General features: G+C 42.0%; 1 protein-coding gene across 12 annotated transcripts in view; it reads right to left on the bottom strand.

The window, feature by feature from the left end:
* The window catches only part of MTCL1 (microtubule crosslinking factor 1), a 127,712-nt gene that overhangs the window by 81,906 nt on the left and 31,766 nt on the right, over nt 1-14,040 (bottom strand). For all 12 annotated transcript variants that reach the window (XM_058423597.1, XM_040057863.2, XM_058423625.1 and 9 more), the window contains 2 exons: nt 9,678-9,902; nt 8,007-8,165 (listed from right to left, as the gene is read on the bottom strand). In XM_058423597.1, the coding sequence (XP_058279580.1) occupies nt 8,007-8,165; nt 9,678-9,875 (357 nt within the window). In that variant the 5' untranslated portion in view covers nt 9,876-9,902. The remainder of the gene's footprint in view (nt 1-8,006; nt 8,166-9,677; nt 9,903-14,040) is intronic.

Raw genomic sequence — 14,040 nt, 5'->3', positions numbered from 1 at the left:
TCCTGCAGTTTTGCACACCGTTTCTCCTTCAGCTGGAACTCCCTGATATGCACAAGGCTACGTTCACTTGGGATCTGTGCTGGCTCCTCTGAGCCCTGGGAGGAAAGCGGGGAGGGAGGGCATGAGATATCTCTGAAACTAGAGTGCCCTGGTATCCACCTCCACCCCAAACACTGCGTGACGCTTCCTGCCAAGACAGTTGCCAGATGGTTGCTGATCTGAATTTGTTTCACCAGAGAGTAGAACGACAAGGGAAGGTACCTAATCAACTTCAGCATGCATTTAGCTGTGGATATTCCAGCTTTAAATAACGGCTTCTGTTCACAGAAACAGCACCATGCTGTGACGGTTTACTTCTCCTGAAACAAAGTCTTGTCCACACCTTGTCGAGGAAAACAAAGGGTAGTGTCTTCACCTAGGACTTATGACCCAGTTTAGAATATGGAGAGCATGCACTTGTATTTCCCCTCAGAACAGCACTTGAAGGATTTACTACCAATATTTTGCAAGGATTTGCTGAAGAAAACCTTTAATTATATTAGGATTTATTGAGGGTAGGAAAGAAAAGAAAATAAGGTATTTTTCAAATGAAAATGTCACAGAGACTACAGATTGTTTGCACTGTCACTGCTGAAGCCCATGTGACAGCAGGATTATTTTTGGTAACTGGGTGGAGGATGGGGAGACTGATACACTACCTGAACTTCTCCATGCCAGTCTCTGCTATCGAAAAAGTTACCAAAAGGCTTCTGCTGTATAGTAAGGAAAATGCATGGAGCACAGAGAAATTTCATTTGTCATACAAAGAAGGTTTCCTTACAACTAACCAGCACCTAGATAGTCATGCAGCTATGATAGGTCATTTTTCCTGCTGTAAATGCCATCACTTAAATATAATTTCTCCATATGCGAAGGCCAGTTGTGGTCCTTCAAAGTATTTGGGAATAATGAAGGGGGTGAATCAGCAGAAGCCAATGCCTGGGATGAGAATCTCAGGCTGAGTAACAGGAGAGCAGGGATTTTGCATGAGACAGATCTCCAGATCTGATCATCAGAATCACTGTTACTTTATCTTAAAATCAGTCACTTCAAAAATTATAATAGGATTTGGAAGTAGTGTCAGATGATTGCTGGCCAGTCTGGACAAATAGCAAATACTTAGAAAATAAAGACTAATCAGAGCTTGGCGGCAACTTATTTAGTAAACCATAAATCTTAATTTCAGATGCAGATACTGCTCAGGGAGGGGCATTTACAACATAAGAGACTGACACAAATTATTTTGAAAATTTGGGGGGGGTCTTTTGGTTTAAAAATACTTCTAAATTTCTAAAAAGAAATGTGGACAATACATTAGAAGATGTATAATATAATTACTTAAAAAGAAAAAAATCATGATACAACTACTATGTTTTTTGAATCCAGAGAGCTTCATTCCCATGCATTGCCTCTTACCAAGAAGGAGCAGACCATTTCACTCTCTACAGTTCCTGAAATGCCATAACAAGTACAAATCATTCACTGTGGGTAGGTACCGATTTATTATTTATCACAGTGAAAAAAAGATGTTGGAGACAAAATGGTGCAGCGGTAAAACTTTCATTCAGTTAATGGGTTGAGTTATGATTATTGCATAGGAATTCATTACTTAAAACTGTCAAAAGCACTAAATTCTAAACAGGGTTATTGGGTCAACATAGTGTTCTTGCTTAGTCCCTTTAGTGTTGAATCCTGTCCTGTTTCTCATAAATTTCCCTTCAGGTAAACTCACTGATAGTTAAAAAAGGTAATACATTACAAAAATCAAAGAATTTTTACAGTATTTCCCTACTTCTCTGAGTAAATTTCATTTGAAAAATGACTGAAAAACATTACGTGCCACTTTAATAAATACGTATAAATTCCCAGCTAATGAACAAATAGGGTGATGTTTTATGCAAACAACTGTGTTTTCACAAAAAATAATTTCTTTACCAGTTGTGTGCCACTTCACACAAAATCTATGTGCTCATATCAGAGTAAAAAGAGGGAAATGTGATTTCAGATTGGAATAGACACACTTTAGACGTGTCTTGCCCTATTTGCAAGGTTCATGGCGATGAAAATCACTGTCACACTCAGCTCCAGATTTCACACACAGCAGCTTCCAGATTTCATTTTGCTATATTACGTTTATTGAGCCGAATCCCTCTATGAGCAAAATGCTCTCCACCTCTATTGATGTTAAACAGAGAACTGCACTTGCACTTTGGAGCAAAAGTTGTCTCAAAATAATATGTCTGAAAGACTTTTCAACTTTTCTTGTATATTTCTTTCATTTTTATTAGCTTCTGAATGTAGCTTTTAACATTTTTCCATTAAATATTGTAACAGAAAATTTTCTTTGACTGTTAAAAGCAGTTCTTGAACAGTGCCTCAAAAACCAGGTGCTGCAGGGGAGGAGCAGAGAATAAGCTTGGGCATATGCCTTCCAAAGCAAGTAAAGCTTTTGGATGAAAGAGCATTTATAGAAGTCTCTGGCCTAAAAAGCTCATAGGTAACCTGGGAAAGCCCATTTACAGCAGGTACTGGTTCTCAGCTCCGTCTGTGTGCTGAAGAGATGTGTTGGAGACATTACTAAGGGCCAGAGGACTTGTGCTTCTCTCGTCTTAAGCAGAAATGAGTGGAAACAGGATTTCTTGCCTTATGCCTCTACCCTCATTTGTAAAAACGCCAGTGAAGGTGAGCTGCAGCCATAGCTCTCCAACAGCTGGAAGTGGTTTCCTGAGTGAAGATGCCCAGAGAGCAGCACTCGGGTCTCTAACAGTCCCAACAACCTGAAGGGCTTGAAGAATTTCCACTGAAGTTAGGAGCTGACCAAGAGAACTTCAGTGTCACATGGGAGGCTGCTGCTATGGCAGAGGTCCTTGCAAGACAGAAAGCAACACCTCTGCTTGCTCCCCCTCTGGTCCTTCTGCTTTCAGCAGCCATAAGAAAGGCTGACACCTGCTCGGTACGGCCAGCACACAACCAATTAATGCCCCTTTCTTCCCAGTTACACAATTCTCATTCATTTCTTGCTAACCCATTTCACAGTACTCACATCAAATCTTTCAGCAGCTGCTAGCCCTGACCTTATTCCTCCCACCTCTTTGTCTGGTCTGCCCTTCCCCAGCAACGTCAGTGCTGCCACAGCTCTGCCTTGTTCTTTACCCGGGCTCACCGCGCCAAACCCAGACAAAGGACGTGAGAAAATACACGTTTAGCATCTGCAAACAAGCAACCAACTCATTCTCCTCATGGGGAACAGGAGCTGGTCCTGCGCCATCTCAGGGCTTTACTTCAATAAGTAGCAAAAATGATTTGTTCTTCCCCAGGTATGGAACTCTTGGAGACAGCATTTCTCTGAAAGGCACTGCTTGCAGCAGAATTTATGATCGCTGTACATAAAGGCATCCAACACTTGCCAAGCAAGACTTCCTAGTTGCTTACACTTAGACTAAAAATACATCATCCTTTTGAAAAGTATCTTTCCTGAGAAAATATAAGGACAAAGTTCCTTAAAGATGTCCAGGTGACTCCAGGGAAATGATGTTTGGGGTGAGTTAGATGTTGAGTAGAGATGTTGAGTTCTCAAAGAAAATCCACTTGCTGTTGTCAAGCCTTTGAGAAAAGTTCTGTTTTGTAGATGCTCAGAAGAGACTTGGTAAGGGCTTTGCACTGGTGCAAAGGAAAGGAAATTTTGGAAAAAAAGGTGTTCTGAATGCTTCCTGGTTGATTGATTGAGAAAAATTCTTAATACACATCAATATTTCTCATGAGGTGCATTAGGATATTAGGAAGGGGGAAACGACAGTTGCAGGGATGTTGCTGAGGTAATTTGTTAGTGATGGAGTAATTTCTTTTCTCTCCTGGCAGCCTACTGACTCAAATGGCAACGTTAATAACCCAGACAACACGAGGAAAAAGCAAGCCAGCCTTGGCAGGAATTTGTGTTCCTATCAAATCTGTGAGGGCACACTGCCTTTGCTTCCAGAGCTGTAAGGAGGAAGCAGCTTTGTTAAGTCACAGAAAATCCTAGCAAATTCCTAGAAGGGACAGTTCCCAGAAGCATCCCAGGATATGCTACAAAGAAGTGTTCACAGCAGTAGGAAAACTCTGCAGGTCTGATGGAGAATGCCACAGAGAAAGGTATCAGAGGGTGGCCCAAAATCTGTTGAAACGTTCACCGTAAAAAAGACAGAAAGGGAAGAATTGAAAAATGAAAATGAAAAAAGTAGGTGAATATAATAATGGGAAAAAAATCAATGAACCACAGTGCTTCAGCAGATAAAGAATACTGACACAAAAAAACCCTTGCTACTGTCAGTAAAGTTAAAAAACATGAAGTGAGAAAACATTATTAGCCAGTGAAAAAGTATTTCCAAAAGAATCAGTGAAAGTAATTCAGGCAAGAGTAGCAGATGATGAACAGTGATAAATGAGTATAATCTGAAAAAAAATAGCAAATATTATGGGACAGGAAAGAACTATATTATCTTTTGGCTAAGAGAACTGAAAGAAAAAAAGGAAGTACAGTGGCATGAGTAAGCAAAGTGAATGCCAGGATACTGATGAAGACATTCAGAGAAGAATGATGTCTAACTGGAAAACATCAGAATTGGATAAAATCCACAAGTATTCATTAAACGTCCTTATCAACTCATATCTTAGCTCAAAACACAGGAAATGCAGCAAAAAGCTGGAGGGATGAAACACATTTATTTATTAAAAAAAAAAAAAAAAAAGGAAAGGGAAAGGGAAAGGGAAAGGGAAAGGGAAAGGGAAAGGGAAAGGGAAAGGGAAAGGGAAAGGGAAAGGGAAAGGGAAAGGGAAAGGGAAAGGGAAAGGGAAAGGGAAAGAAGGAGGTTGCATTATCCTAAAAACCTCAAGTGACTCACCAGTTACCTGAGAGCTCTTTAATGAAAAAATCAGTGAAAATCAGAATATTTTGTTGATGGGGAACATTTGGCAAATACCAGAACAGAACAAGGGCCCAGATGCTGTTTTGATAGATTATGCAAAAGCTTCTGAAAGTGTGTCATGGAATGGGAATCTAGAAGCACCTGGGACTGGGGAGGGAAGTGCATTAGCAGCAATTCACAGGGAGAGAGGGGAGAGGAGGAGAGGAGAGGAGAGGAGAGGAGAGGAGAGGAGAGGAGAGGAGAGAGAGGAGAGGAGAGGAGGAGGAGAGGAGAGGAGAGGAGAGGAGAGGAGAGGAGAGGAGAGGAGAGGAGAGGAGAGGAGAGGAGAGGAGAGGAGAGGAGAGGAGAGGAGAGGAGAGGAGAGGAGAGGAGAGGAGAGGAGAGGAGAGGAGAGGAGAGGAGAGGAGAGGAGAGGACTGTGAAGGATTATTTTCACAGTAAGACACACTGAGAAATATTATTTAGTGACAAGAGAGGAAGGTCTTTCATATGTACTTAATACAACAGCTTGAAATTACATGGTCAGTAGGAGGCAAAAAATAATTTCCCAGTTAAAACTGTAAGGCTTCTTTCTTAAGGAAATAAAATATTTATTTATATAGAACAAGCCTATATACCCAAGAAGTCCCGTTGAAAATATCACAGGAGATCAAAACAGGTATTGGTGTAAAAAAATATATAATAGACCTAAACATGATAAATGTTAGAAATTCTTCAAAAGATTATGATAAAGCCAAAGGTGGCTTTAAAGAAAGAGTGCTTTTAGAGATGTGTACAATTCCTAAAGGTATTTCAGCATGCAAAATACATTGAAGATAATCAACATACATGCTTTCTACTGCAGTGAGAAATAGGACCTGAGGGAATTTTATGGCATGCCAAAGCAGAAGCTAGCACTAAATTAAGCAATAAACATGAACACAGAGGTGAGAAAAACCTTTCTGTTGATCCAATGATAGAGAATAGTCAAGGATATTACAGAGAATGAGCATATGGTTGCAGTAAGCTATATCAGAGAGTGAATACTGCCTAACTGGGTCTCAGGCAATGCTCCAGGACTGGATAGGAAAATGCTCCTTCTGTCAGCCCTTAGATAGACAAGATGCAGAGTCAGGATGGATTGGGAACAAGCTACATGGCTTTGAGGTCACTTTTGTCCTGATACATAAAGCACTAGCTTTTCCACTGCCATGTCTATAATACAGTCCTTGCACACATTAAATCTTCCTAAGGAAGCACCACTTCTGGTAGTTATTTGAACACATCTTGAGTGAAGAATATATATATATATATATTTTTAGCAATGTCAGCAACATTGCAAACATACACTCATCTGACACATGCATAGCTGTGTTTCTTCAGCTTTTGGCTCATCTGTCCTCGTGTGACCTGCCAAGGACTCCAACCTCATCTTCTCACCTCCTGTGACCTTGTGAAATTGTGACTGCCAGAGAAACCACAACTCATGGTATATGAAACCAGAGTATCTCTACTACTGCTACTACTACTACATCTCATGATCCCTCTTATGCCCGGCCTTATCTCCACATCAGCATGAATACACCCCATCATTCTACCTGCTATGTCTCCCTCTCCCTAGCTCTCCTCCAGGTTTTGCCTCTGATGGGGCAAGGTATGCTTACAAAGTAAGGGTGCATTCACTTCATCTTGCAATCCAGCAGAGAGACAGCTGACTAAGCAGCACTTCCCAGCAAATAAGCAGCAAGGTAAATTCAGCCTGGTTAGAGTCAGCTTAAATCTTCAGCACTGCTGGACCATTTTTTTCCCTCACTTCTGACCCACAATTTAGTTTCTGCTTGAACCCCAAGACCTCCAAGCAGTACCCAGTGGACCTGCATGTTAATCAACAACAAGCAATAAATTCGGTACTGATGGTATTTTTGTACAGAGCAGAGACTGCAGACCCTGTAACGTGGTATCATGTCCACTTAGCACAGTATTCACCAATAGCAGCAAGAAAGGAGAAGAATAGCTAAAACATCATGCAGACTTTATCTTTTGTGTCAGGTTCCCAAGTAACCTAAGCAACACTGATATTTATACCAGCTGATGATCTGTTCTCTTAGGTACAAACAGTCCAAAACTCCTGCACTGGACTACTCATAATTGAAATGCACTGAGAAATTAAATAGGGGCTGTCCTTATAAAACTGAGCCAAGCTTTGCGCCAGTTGACTCCCAAGTAATGTTGGAAAGATTAAAATAACACATAATTGCACCAGCTCTCTAAATCTGACCAGGGCTCAGAGGATAAATGCCTTACCTCATTACGTTTAAATGCTCTATCTCAATCTGGTTTAAAAGAGAACAGGGGCTGTGAGCTGCCAATCTGCTGTACTGTTAAGAGAACAGAAATACCACTACAGACTGGGATGAAGCTCCAGCAAAGAGATGTGCTTAGTATTTGGCTTTCCTTTACGGTCCCCTGCTCCTCAGCTCACTTGCTTCCAAGGATCATCACTTCACCCAGTATAACTGTGCGTCAGCACGTGTTGAAATCATCCCTTTTCTCAAGAGACACAGTTTCTGTGCCTGAAGTGTAATGTTATTTATACATTACAGACCACATTCCAGTTGCCCAGCTCATGCTGATGGCTCCACCACCACCACTGAGGAGTACCAGCCAAAACAGCGACTTGCCCATCTGAACCCTGCTCTCAGAGACAAGTCATGCACACTTCATCTGACTTTCAAGTAGGTGGAAGTCTCAATCTGTGTAAAGAACAGCCAGAGCTAGCTGGAGTCAAATCAGAAAGAGTTCTGCTCCAGCAGGAAGAGAGTTTTTAAGGAGACAGTTTAAAATGGGACAGAAGCCCTGTGAGAAGCCCCAGACAAAAAGTGGAGCATCACTTATCTACATCTCTATTGATTTTAAATTACCGATGACGTATCTGGGACATATAACAAAGGAGACCTTTGGGGCAATTGTACAAGCAATATCAGCAAGCATTTCTTGTAAGAATCAGTCCAAGACACCTGTGTGCCAGATTGCCATTCTAACCCAGCAATACTGCTCTGCACGGCATTTCTGACAATTGCTTACCTCTTTTAACTTGTCCAGCTCATTTTGCAGTGTCTGCTTGGATACTTCCACCTCAATGATTTGCTGCCGAAGGACTTCATTTTCATCCTCTGCTTTAACTCGTTTCTCCTCCACACTCTCCAGCTCATGGTGCAGTCTGACAGAAACATCTTTGGCTACCTGGTCAAAAGAGCACAAATGCATGAAGATCATCCGTGAGGACCAACAGCTGAAGTAAGTCTGCTACAGCAAGAAGCATATTACAGCCCTGGACAGCCAAGAGATTCTTAATTCAATTATGACACTGTTGATGGAACACTCCAAGCCTTCCAAGTACCAAAATGAATATTCATTTCTAATAAAGAAATCCAGAATGAAAATATATTTGATTACTCATCACCAGCTCCCTCTCCACATTATGCTAAGGTGATGTCATGAACAGCAGGAGGAAACAAGCAGACACCAAAGCTGCCCATCAAAGTCGCAGCACATCACACAGATAAAGACAAAGACAAGCAATTGTGCTGCAAAGCTGATGGGCCATCGATCAAAGCAACGTGCGTGTGGCAGTCGAAGCCACACAAACTGCTGCTCTAGCAGCAATCACAACTGGGCAAGAGTGATATGAAAACACTGAAATATATGCTAGCTTACGTTTTCTGAGCCCAGCCTAACAAGTATAGATATCTACTCTAAAAACATTTGAAAAAACGATACATCATTCAACATGGAAAAATGGAATTACGAGAAGTCAGTAAAACCAAAGCCAACTAAATAAAAAAACTCAACATCTCTTTCATTGAAATCTAGGTACAAGATTTTTACTGAGTAATGTAACATTTCTATTGTTATAAGGTTATAATTTGGTTTCCATCACAAAAGAAAAATTAGATCTGACATTTTAAAGGGTTTGATGATGTGATTTGTTACTGTCATTTCCACTGTTGACAACAAACCACTTCAGTTTCAGAATGTTTTATGTTTTGCATTTTTAAATACAATTTTAACTGCAATTCTAGTTGCAAGCAGTCCCTCTCTACAGAAGATATTTAAAATACAGCTACAAGATACCAATATCAAGACATATTAATAAAGCTAGATATCATCATGTCTATACAAAGCTTTACTTGGTCTTGATGGAAGCACTTCCGAAAGATACAAAAACTGTTTCAGTATGAATAGAATTTTTACAGGTATTTGTGTTTGTAGGGAAAGAGCATTTTGATTCTCTATCTGCCCTGCAAAAATATTAGAACAGTCTGCTCGTATTACAAGTAACTTGCTAGAAATGCAATTTAGATTACTTTTTTTCCAGTTACTTGGCATAAGCGAGAAGTGAAAAGGAAAGAAACAGCATGAACTGGAAATAGCATATCAGGTTTTGTTTATACAGTATTGCAAAGCTAAGGTTTTCAGTAAAGCCAGTAAAACAAGACCCTTTAAATCTTTCAAATGCAGAAATGTAACTTGACTGTATTTCTTTCATTTTGAGTCTGAACACATGTTTTTTCACTCACTGACACATCATTTTATGGCGATGAGCTGAATATTTGTTCTCCACCACAGCAGAAGGAAATTGGCTGTGACGTTTGGAGAGCTACTGCTTGTTTCAAGTGTCACCCTCACTTCCATTGCAGAGAGCCACATCACGGTCTGCTCTCTTTTGCTGTGAATATGAATCTCTCAACCCACCTTTAAATCTTGTTCCAGGCTCCTAATGAGCTCTCCATCCACATGGCCTGTTTGTGCAACTTTCAAGCTTTTCTGTTCTGCTTTCCTGAGACGATATTGCAGAATGCGGCAATTCTTGTTTGCCCGGTCCAGCTCTCGCCGGAGCTCCTGCAGCTGGTAAACATCTTCCTCTAAATAGCTGTCACGCATTTCTTCCATTTCAGCCCGAAGTTCATCCAGCTCATCCTGTGAGAAGTCAAAACAGTGCTCCATCATACCTCTAAATCTCACCCAGGGGAGCAAAATAGGAAACATGCTCACTAGGATACCACGTTAATGAAACGATACAGATTGCAACGCGCAGCTCCAGAAGCCACAGGAACAGAAGTTTTAACCCAACATTGAGTAATTAGCTGAACTAAATTAATGAATACTTGTCATATTTCTTTCAACTGCTTTGATAATTAAAAACAAACCAGATGCTCATGTCTCCTGAAACTGGTAACCTTCATTTTGCCGTCTCAAATTAATATTAAAAAGGCACAATACCTTACCACTGTTTGAACTGGTTTCTTACTTTACTTAGACTACAGTAAGCCTATTTAACCAAGTACCTCAACATCTCTGTGTGGTGTGCCTTTTTAACAACCAGCACCTCCTAAAAATGAAATTTTTAGGGGGAAAAAAAAAAAAGTGCTTTACACAAAATTCTGAACTTCTCCATTTGGAAATGCTGTCCCATCTGAACGTAACACTGTGCACTGGATTAGGACACATGGATTGTGTGCAGTACAAAGTGGGGTTTTGTTGTGTGTACACACATCTCAATAACAGGACCACAGGAAGAAGAGAAAACCTGTGCCCATGAGAATAACCTGCTCCTTCTTTTCTGGGCATCATGAACTGTCCCAGTTCCACGTTATAGCATGAGTAGCACTTGCTCTCTGAAGTCAGATTAAAGATTTACAGCTGAACAGGATAAGCTCTGTCATTGCTGTTTGTTTAATATGTGCGTGACTGAAGCTCCAAAGCTAGGACTGTTATAAAGGTCTTCCAGGCAGAGAGGTACAAGGTATTAAACTACTGCATGAGACAAAAAAAGATAATTCTACAAACTGAACAAAGGGGGCGGGGGGGGGGGGGGGGTGTGGATCAAGAAAAAGAGGCAGGAGGAGAAAAATTGAAATTAATTAATTATTTTTAATTGATTCCTTTAAAATTGCATTTGATATCATAAAGACCAAATATTCGGTGGAAAATTTGTCTTAAATAGGATTCCAGGAGAACTTGTTCTGTGGCTAGCTGCACTGTGACCTCACTTCAGATCTGTAAATCACTCTTGGAATACCAAGGATGACTGGAGATTATTTCACACTTGAAATACCAAGGGTGGCCAGAGAATGTTTCGCACTTGTCTCAGGTGGAGAGGGCACTGCTATGAAGTCAGTACCCTTGATAAAGCTGCCCCTGGCTGAAGCCTGTCCTGTCCCTGTATGAACACATCTGCCCACACTCTCCTGGCAGTGCTCTCAACCATTCCCCCTTCCCATGGCATAACCAGACTGACTGATTGATCTTGTTTCATTGGAGCTTTGATAACAAATGCAGGGCAGAGCTTGTCCTTGAGCACAGTCCTGACCAAAGGAAGTTGGGTAGATTGGTTCTTTAGCCTTGCCGGTTATGTTAGAATTACGGCATTATCCTTACCAGAATCCCATCCATGTATAAAAACTCCAATATTTATACAGCTATGGTTTAATTACAATTAGTTGAGCCACCATAAATCTTGGGTACGCACAAGGCCTGTTATTTGCAAAATTACAAAATTACTCTGGGCTCACCAGTGAGGCTTTGCTCCACCAGCACAGCCCGCTCAGGGCCCTACACCATTCTCCCTAGGTGCTCTGAAAGGACAGAGAAGTTTTCTCACAAGCCCACTACATCACTGTACATTCTCAATATATTCAGACTTCTGCTGGGGAGCATCCTGTCCCACAGTCTCTCTGGGACAGGTGTCCTAGGTTACAATGTAAAATGTGCCCAAAGTATGTATTCTATCACCATCTACATGAAATGTTGTTGTGCACCACTGTTTCCCGTGCCCCCTCCCTCCAGACTATCTTCTGTTAATGGCCCATCAATACCGTCCTGCATGACTCATAGATAACTCTCCCCAGGAGCTATCTCTGTTTAATAGGCAATCAAGGACCCATTGCAAAACTGATAAAATGATATCAGTCCATTGTGTGATGCTCCGCCCAGGGGGAGGAGCCAAGCATTCCCACCTGGATATAATCGGAGCCTTGGGACAGCACAGGCAGCCTTACCCACTGGATTCCCAGAGGACAAGAGCTACCAGACCTTTCTGCAAGAACACTGCTTCAACAAGACCACTTCATCTGGACTGCCACCACCACGGTTTCAGGTTGTATTCTGACTCTGTCAGTGATCTTTTGTACCATTGCATGTGTTTTATTTTATTTTACTTTTTTTTTTTTTCCTCTCCTATTAAATTGTTTTTTCTGACTTGGAGTCTCTCGCTGGTTTTGCCTTCAAGCCAGCACATATATTTTGGCGCCCAACGTGGGGCAGGAGGTACTGAGAAAAGTCAGAATTACAATTTTGTAGTGAGGAAAAAAGAAACAGCTGTCCACTATGATGCTCAACATGCTTTCATATATCTTATACCTAACTCTCTACATTTTCCCACACATGGGGCAGTATTTGCCGGTCTTAATGCTCATGTGTAGACCAGGGTATGGTACCAGAATTGCTGTATTGGTCTATTATGTTTATTGTATGATAACCTCTGAGGCAATGAGCATCATTCGGAATATATACTCTATTTTGTGTTCTTGTCCTGGTCCAGAATGCTACATCTGGGCTCTCAATAATCGCACCCAGCCCCTGTGGGGAGGGGTAAAGAATGATTTTTTCCAGTCTTTTAGGTATGGCACAGCAGTTTTCGAAAGTATTGAGTTCTCTCTAGGTGCCAAGGACAGCATAATATTGTTGTTAGTTCTGCTTTGTCTTCTCTGCACGGCCTGCACCATGTTTAGAAATCAAACACTACATGGGGTGGTGCAGCGTCTCCTTGAGGAGGAGGGAAAAAGAAACAAATGCAAAACAACGGCATCCGTGTCTACACAAACTGTCGTAGAGGAAACAGGAACCGCATCTATGCAGACTGTCACAGAAGAGAAAAGAACCAAAAACAAGGCAACAGTTTCTGCATCTACTCAGACCATCACAGAGGAGAAAGGAACCAAAAACAAAGCAACAGTTTCTGCATCTACTCAGACCATCACAGAGGAGAAAGGAACCAAAAACAAAGCAACAGTGTCAGTGTCTACACAAGCTGTCACAGAGGAGAAAGAAACCAAAAGTGCCATCAGCATCTCCACACAAACTGTCACCAAAGCAGAACAACCTAAACCAGTGGCAGTTGCCCCTGTTCAGAAGAAGAAATCAAAGAGCAAATCAGTCCGCATAATGACTGATGAGGATGTGGCAGGACCTTCGCACCCAGCAGAAGAGACAGAGCCAGAGATCATCACCCGCTCTCTATCCCTGGGTGAACTGCGTGACCTGCGGAGGGAATTCACCCGCCAGACAAACGAGTCCATCCTGACCTGGCTGCTCCGCATTTGGGACGCCGCAGCCAATGACACCATTCTGGATGGAAGTGAGGCCAGGCAACTGGGATCGCTGTCTCGGGATGTGGTCATTGACCAGGGGATCGGGAGAACCCAACAAACTCTCAGCCTCTGGCGGCGACTGCTAACAAGTGTGAGGGACAGATACCTTTGTAAAGAAGACCTCCAGGTGCACCAAGGAAAATGGAGCACAATGGAACAAGGTACCCGATGCCTGAGGGAATTGGCTGTGCTGGAGATCATTTTCTCAGAAGACGAGAGATTTCCTAAAAGCCCAGATGATGTCCAGTGCACATCGCAGATGTGGTTGAGATTTGCACGGCTTGGACCAGAGATGTACTCCCGTTACCTGGCAACGCTGCAATGGAGGGAAGGTGAGGACAAGGTGGGCGTCTTGGTCAATAAACTAAGAATTTACGAGGATACTGTCACCGCCCCATTTCGTACCCATGTCTCATCCGTGGAAACAAGGCTGGCTGAGCAAGTCCGGAGCTTGATTGAAGAGGGCCATCAGAAACTAAAAAAGGAACTTAAGGAAGAAATTTACCACATCTCGCCAGAACCAACAAGAGTCTCTGCCATTAGGAGCAGGTACCCACCAGCCAGGGAGAGAGGATACACTCCACGGGGTAACCTCTGGTCTTTTCTTCGGGAACATGGAGAAGACATGAGGAATTGGGATGGAAAACCCACCTCCTCCTTAGCAGCCCGGGTACGTGAACTGAAGA

Source organism: Hirundo rustica, chromosome 1 (genome assembly GCF_015227805.2).
Source record: "Hirundo rustica isolate bHirRus1 chromosome 1, bHirRus1.pri.v3, whole genome shotgun sequence".
NCBI lineage: Eukaryota > Metazoa > Chordata > Aves > Passeriformes > Hirundinidae > Hirundo > Hirundo rustica.
Note: the sequence above shows the minus strand (reverse complement) of the source record. Positions and strands in the feature narration are given on the sequence as shown.